General features: G+C 39.0%; 1 gene segment (V, D, J or C); it reads left to right on the top strand.

Annotated features, from left to right (window-relative positions):
• Positions 1–6,557: 6,557 nt before the first annotated feature.
• Positions 6,558–7,025, top strand: LOC618561 (T cell receptor alpha variable 12-3-like). The segment is given in 2 exon segments: positions 6,558–6,609; positions 6,697–7,025. Coding segments are annotated over 2 exon segments (381 nt in total).

Here is a 7,025-nt window from a genome sequence, read left to right as displayed (position 1 = left end):
TGACTTTCAAAGCCTGCACTGGTATAAGCAGGAAGAGAAAGTTCCCACATTTCCATTTGTGCTAATTTCAACTGGGATTGAGAAGAAGTTAGGAAGATTAATAGGCACATTAGATGGAAAAGAACTTCTCAGCACCCTGCACATCACAGTCACTGAGCTCGGAGACTCAGCCACCTACCTCTGTGGAGGCACAATGCTTTCTAGGCACCTGCAGCCTGGACCCAAATGCTACAACTGAGGCTCCTATAACTGTTAGATGGGTTTCTTGCTAAATCACGCATGCCTTCAAAATCAAGCTGTATGGAAAAGCAACTATTGGTGAAGATCCTAGTGCCCCTGTTGACAATTACTCAGGAAGCTTAATGAGTCAGATCAGACCAACTCATATCACGCTATTAGTGCTTTGCTACGGAAGTCAGCATAGCTAATATTTTCAGTGAATACCAACTCCATTACCACACTATTATGGCCTGTGGTAGAAAGAAAGCCTTTTACCAGGATTGCACCAGCAACTAGCATGTGTACCACCCATCATTCACTTTGCCTGACAGCTTCTATGGATAAAAAGTCCAGTTTATTTTTGGTTTTCTAGTCCCACCTAGAATAGACTTATTTACAGATGGAGTTCTCCCTGCAGCTTTTTTGCTGGACCTATTAGTAAAGAACAAAAAGTGCAAATCAAGGCATCGTTGTTTGATTCAAATGAAAGTTTTTCTTCCCTACTTTCAGTATTCTCACTCACTCCCTTGATTTGAGAGTTGTTGCTTATACTAGGTGCTTCATAAAAATGATATAGTAGAATTTTCTTAAGATATAACACATTAATTTGAACACTTAGTATCTTAAGCAGTCTCCCCCCCAAAAAAATAAGTGTTAGCCAACCCAAGTTATGCAAAACTAACATAAGCTTAGCCTGGTTGAGTTATGATATATTTTTCCATGAAATATTCTTTCATCATATTTATTGTATTAACAAAGAGTTTGTAATGAAAACAACTATTCATTGAGATGAGAAAATACTATGTGCTTTGTTGGAGAAGGAAATGGCAACCCACTCCAGTACTCTTGCCTGGGAAATTCCATGGACAGAGGAGCCTGGTAGGCTGCAGTCCATGGGGTCGCAAAGAATCAGACACGACTGAGCGACTTCACTTTCTTTCTTTCTTGTACTTCACAAATATTACTTCATTGAATTTTCATAGTAACTCTGATTGATCATTGTTCCTATTCCCTGTTAACAGATCAGGAAATGCAATTTCAGGAAGACTAAGGTATCCCCCCATAAAAAAACCTGATAGAATTTGAAATTAAGACTATCCAACTCCAAAGGCTATGCTTTCTCCAATACATGCCCCATGTTATATATCATGGGGAGAAAAATTATCACAGCATGACCACAATTTTATACCAGAGAAATACACAAAACATCAGAATAGCACATTTGACACATGAATAAAGTAACATGTTCACAATAACATGTGAATTAAACAACACCAAAATATTTGCAGCAATATTATTGATAGTTGTCTTTGAGTACTGTGTGTGTGCTAAGTCACTTCAGTTTTGTCCTATTCTTTGTGACCCCGTGGACTGTAGCCTACAAGCTCCTCTGTCCATGGGATTCTTCAGGCAAGAGCACTAGAGAGGGTTGCCATTTGCTCCTCCAGGGGATCTTCCTGACCAAGGGATTGAACCTGCATCTCTTTACATCTACTTTACATCTACAGTGCACTTCTTTGCATAGGCAGGCAGGTTCTTTACTACTAATACCACCTGGGAAACCCAAAGGCTTAGTACTATTTATTATTTTTCTGCTTTATAATATTCTTTACTGTTTAAACTGCCTGCAAGGCGAAAAAATACAATATGTTTCATTTTAAAATACCAAAATCCCAGGAAACTGAAACTGCATTATAGGGTTATTATCTGACATATACAGTGTCGCTGGATTATGACAAGAACAATACATGACCAAACAACACAGCATTAAAACAAGATTTTTTATTGGTAGCAGATTAATGCTATCCCTTAAACTGGGAAGGTGCTAAAGCTACAAAGTGACCTATTTCTCCTGATAATCAATTTTAAAGATTAACCTATAAGTGGAGTGTTCTAATACCCTGTCTGTAAAAGAATGCAGACAATAAAGACAACTTGGGCTCATGAGTGTTAAGAAAACACATTGCAAGTTGAGCACAGCTCTGATTACACTGACCAGGAAAGGAGGAGACAGAGCAGGAAAACAGCAGATAATCATTAAAGGAAGAAACAGAGTTAAATGTGCCAGGATGTTGCTGCCTTTCTTCAGCCTCCACACACCTCTCTTTCCATTTTTCTTTCCTCCTTTTCTTTCTACACAAAGAGCCAGAAGCCAGGGATGGGATAAGAACTCATCTTTAATTTATTTAAGGCTACAAAATTGAAGTAAGAAACTCTATGGCAAATATAAAGTGAAGACAACAGGAAGAACAAGACAAAATATTTCTTTTTTCATTTGAAGTCCTAGGAAGAAAAGGTCTAGGAGTCTGATGACTAATCACTCTGCAGATGGCCTTCTTTAATGCAGGAGGTGTGTTCCTCAAAAGTTGTATGTAAACTGGGTTTTTATCTTATCACCCTCCCCCAATTCTTAATCCTCAAGAAGTATACAAGGCCAAACACTGAAAAATAAAAATCACAGTGTTAACTCATTATTCACTGTAGAAATCATCTTACCCTCAGCAATTTACAGTCCACATGCCCTCAAGTTTTCCCATATACAAGACCTGTCAGACACTTCGCCTCCAATGCATTAAATATACAGTTATATATATATATGTTTATAAGTTATGATGTTTTTAATATTTATAAAATTCATGTGGTGGGTAAAGGAAGTCTATTGCATTATTTGATCTGGTTTTCAATCTGTTTAAAATATTTCTTAATTTTAGTTACTCCTTTCATGCATGGTAAGGAAGGGAGTTTATGAGATTTTTCAACATATAGGCTGAAATCAGGGCCCTTTTATGACAACCTGGGACATGGTTTTTACCTGGCTATCTCCCTTGTCATTCTTGACAACTCATCAAGATAAAGTAGGTCCTTTTCATTCTCAGCAGATGGCTATATAGTCATGAATCCCATGAATTCTACTGAATTTTTCCTAAAGAAGAAATTTACTAGAAGAAAAAAAAAACTGAGAAACATGAAACTTGAGGTGCTATATTCAGAAACAATTTAAATATTCACCCATAGGATGCAGCCTACTTGTTAGAGTATATTTTTTAAAATACTCTAAAATATAGAGATTCAGTTCAGTTAAGTCACTCAGTCATGTCCAACTCTTTGCGACCACATAGACTGCAGCACACCAGGCTTCCCTGTCCATCACCAGCTCCTGGAGCTTGCTCAAATTCAGGTTGATTGAGTCAGTGATGCCATCCAACCATCTCATCCTGTCATCCCCTTCTCCTCCTGCCTTCAATTTTTTCCAGCATCAGAGTCTTTTCAGATGAGTCAGTTCTTTGCATCAGATGGCCAAAGTATTGAAGTTTCAGCTTCAGCATCAGCCCTTCCAATGAATATTCAGGACTGATTTCCTTTAGGATGGACTGGTTGGATCTCCTTACAGTCCAAGGGACTCTCAAGAGTCTTCTCCAACACCACAGTTCAAAAACATCAATTCTTCGGCACTCACCTTTCTTTACAGTCCAAATCTCACATCCATACATGACTACTGGAAAAACTATAGCTTTGACTAGATGGACCTTTGTCGGCAAAGTAATGTCTCTGGTTTTTAGTATGCTGTCTAGGTTGGTCATAGCTTCTCTTCCAAGGTACAAGTGTCTTTTAATTTCATTGTTGCAGTCACCATCTGCAGTGACTTTGGAGCCCAAGAAAACATAGTCTCTCACTGCTTCCATTTTTCCCCATCTATTTGCCATGAAGTGATGGGAGCAGATGCCATGATCTTAGTTTTTTGAATGTTGAGTTTTAAGCCAGCTTTTTCAGAAATTGCACTCATCTCACATGCTAGCAAAGTAACACTCAAAATTCTGCAAGCCAGGCTTCAACAGTACATGAACGATGAACTTCCAGATGTTCAAGCTGGATTTAGAAAAGGCAGAGGAACCAGAGATCAAATTGCAAACATCCATTGGATCATCAAAAAAGCAATAGAATTCCAGAAAAACATCTACTTCTGCTTTATTGTTTACACCAAAGCCTTTGACTATGTAGATTAAAACAAACTGTGGAGAATTCAAGAGATGGGAATACCAGACCACATTACCTGCCTCCTGAGAAATGTGTATGCAGGTCAAGAAGCAATAGTTAGAACCAGCCATGGAACAACAGACTGGTTCCAAATCGGGAAAGGAGTACATCAAAGCTGTATATTGTCACTCTGATTATTTAACTTATATGCAGAGTACATCATGAGAAATGCAAGGCTGGATGAAGCACAAGCTGGAATCAAGATTGCTGGGAGAAATATCAATAACCTCAGATATGCAGATGACACCACCCTTATGGCAGAAAGTGAAGAGGAACTAAAGAGCCCTTGATGAAAGTGAAAGAGGAGAGTGATAAAGCTTGCTTAAAACTCAACATTCAAAAATATAGAGATTATGAAGTGATATCAATAGTGTTTATAGGATAACATTAAGTTAAAGAAACAGTACAATGCCATCACCTTGTTACTCAAGTGTTCTTAGTTTAATTTCTACTCAAAATCACTGCAGATGGTGATTGCAGCCACGAAATTAAAAGACACTTACTCCTTGGAAGGAAAGTTATGACCAACCTAGATAGCATATTCAAAAGCAGAGACATTACTTTGCCAACAAAGGTCCGTCTAGTCAAGGCTATGGTTTTTCCTGTGGTCATGTATGGATGTGAAAGTTGGACTGTGAAGAAAGCTGAGCACCAAAGAATTGATGCTTTTGAACTGTGGTGTTGGAGAAGACTCTTGAGAGTCCCTTGGACTGCAAGGAGATCCAACCAGTTCATTCTAAAAGAGATCAGTCCTGGGTGTTTGGAAGGAATGATGCGAAAGCTGAAACTCCAGTACTTTGGCCATCTCATGGGAAGAATTGACTCACTGGAAAAGACTCTGATGCTGGGATGGATTGGGGGCAGGGGAAGAAGGGGATGACAGAGGGTGAGATGGCTGGATGGCATCACTGACTCGATAGACATGAGTTTGAGTGAACTCCAGGAGTTGGTGATGGATAGGGAGTCCTGGCATGCTGGGATTCATGGGGTCGCAAAGAGTCAAACATGACTGACCGACTGAACTGAACTGAAATCAACTATGTTGTTTTATTTAAGCTTCTGCCTTAAAAACTATGTTTCTTATTCAATAGGATTTTTAAGGCTCTCCTCACCCCCTGCTTCTTTTTTTCCTTGTCTGACATGCTTGAATCCAGGGTATCCCACCTCTTCACAATATAACCAGAAAGTCCTCAGGAGATACACTCAAAACATAAATGAGTTTTTATAAGTTCCCACATCCCTGAGTCTGTATCTTAAAATATATACATCTGGTGCTTTGATGCAAAGGCATCTCTCATGACCAAAACCTCCTGTGGAGTATTTGAACACATGTCTTTGCACTAGTTCAGAGCTACACAAGGAGGGCATTTACACAAATGGCATTCCGGGCATTGATACCACTTAAAACGCAGACCTCCATGAGCAGCAGGTCCTCTTACCCACCAGTCAAGCCAAATGTGCTCTTCTGCCCTTTCTGGACTCTAAGAAGCTACCTTATCATTCCAGACTATGACCCCCCATCACCTCCTTTTTTCTTTTTTTCACTTTGCTGAATCTACCTAGACTTCTAAAAGAAAACATTGGTGTTAGACTTTTTGTCTGCTTGTCCGTTTTTTTCCAGAAGACCCCTGAGATACAAAGAACATTTTGATATTTGGCAAAACTAATACAATTATGTAAAGTTTAAAAATAAAATAAAATAAAATAAAAAAAACGAAGAACATGGTAACTCCTCTCACAGCTGGTCATTGGCTCAGGGATATGAAGAGCTTGCAATTTAGTTTAGTCCTGGGGCGAAAACGCAGCTGAAATGGGAACCGTTTCTTTTTCATTCATTCCTGTTTTCTTCTATTAACAAGAACCAACAGAATTTACATCTCAAAAGAGTAACCTGTCACCAAAAGAAATATTCTAATTACAAGACCAGTATTTATTTGTCATTTCAAAAAAAAAAAGAACAAAGAAAATCATGTTAAAGAAACACCTATAACCTCAACCTACAGGAATTACCACTGTGGACAGTTAAGCATTTCTACTTTCCATTTCATCTTGTTCACAAACATGAAAAAATAAGTCTAGAGAGATGTGGGAAGTTCACATTATTTCAAAGAACCAGTGTTTTTCAAAGTCTCTGCAAGAAAAGATAGTTTTGTTTCTTAAAAAAAAAAAAAAAAATCTTCTTATGTAGTTCAGTTGAGCTCCTCCCATTTCCGACCTGAAACCCAGTGACCTGATTCTGAGACACTGTCCTCTTGGAAGCTGTCACCAAATAATGTAAACTCATTACCAAGAGATCCAGAAGAATGACGAATATGAAGTTTATCTTCACTTCACTTCTAGCACTGGCCCTTCCAGGTAACTGAGTCCTGTCCTGCATCTGAGTTGCCCTCCTGGAGGAGGCAGCCTGAATGAGCCTTGGTTGAGGTCTGCTTTGTGTTTCAGGGCTGAGAAGAGCAGACTGGATCAGATCCCAGGAGTCAGAAGTGTCTGGAGAAGAGGGCAAGACTGTGAGCCTCTTTTGTAATTATTATACTTCATCTAAGAGCTTCATTAATCTCCTCTGGTATCGACAGTATCCAAATCAGGCACCAGAATATATTCTCTACAGACAATGGGGGTCCTCTGGAAAAGGATATGCCAGTTTTGCCACAGAACGGTTTTACTCAGATAATACAGCCAACACAACAAATTTGTACATCAAAAAGGTGGTGCCTGCAGACACAGCCTTGTATCTCTGTGCCCTGGAGAGGCACAAAGAGAATACTGCATAG

This window comes from Bos taurus, chromosome 10 (genome assembly GCF_002263795.3).
Source record: "Bos taurus isolate L1 Dominette 01449 registration number 42190680 breed Hereford chromosome 10, ARS-UCD2.0, whole genome shotgun sequence".
NCBI lineage: Eukaryota > Metazoa > Chordata > Mammalia > Artiodactyla > Bovidae > Bos > Bos taurus.
Note: the sequence above shows the minus strand (reverse complement) of the source record. Positions and strands in the feature narration are given on the sequence as shown.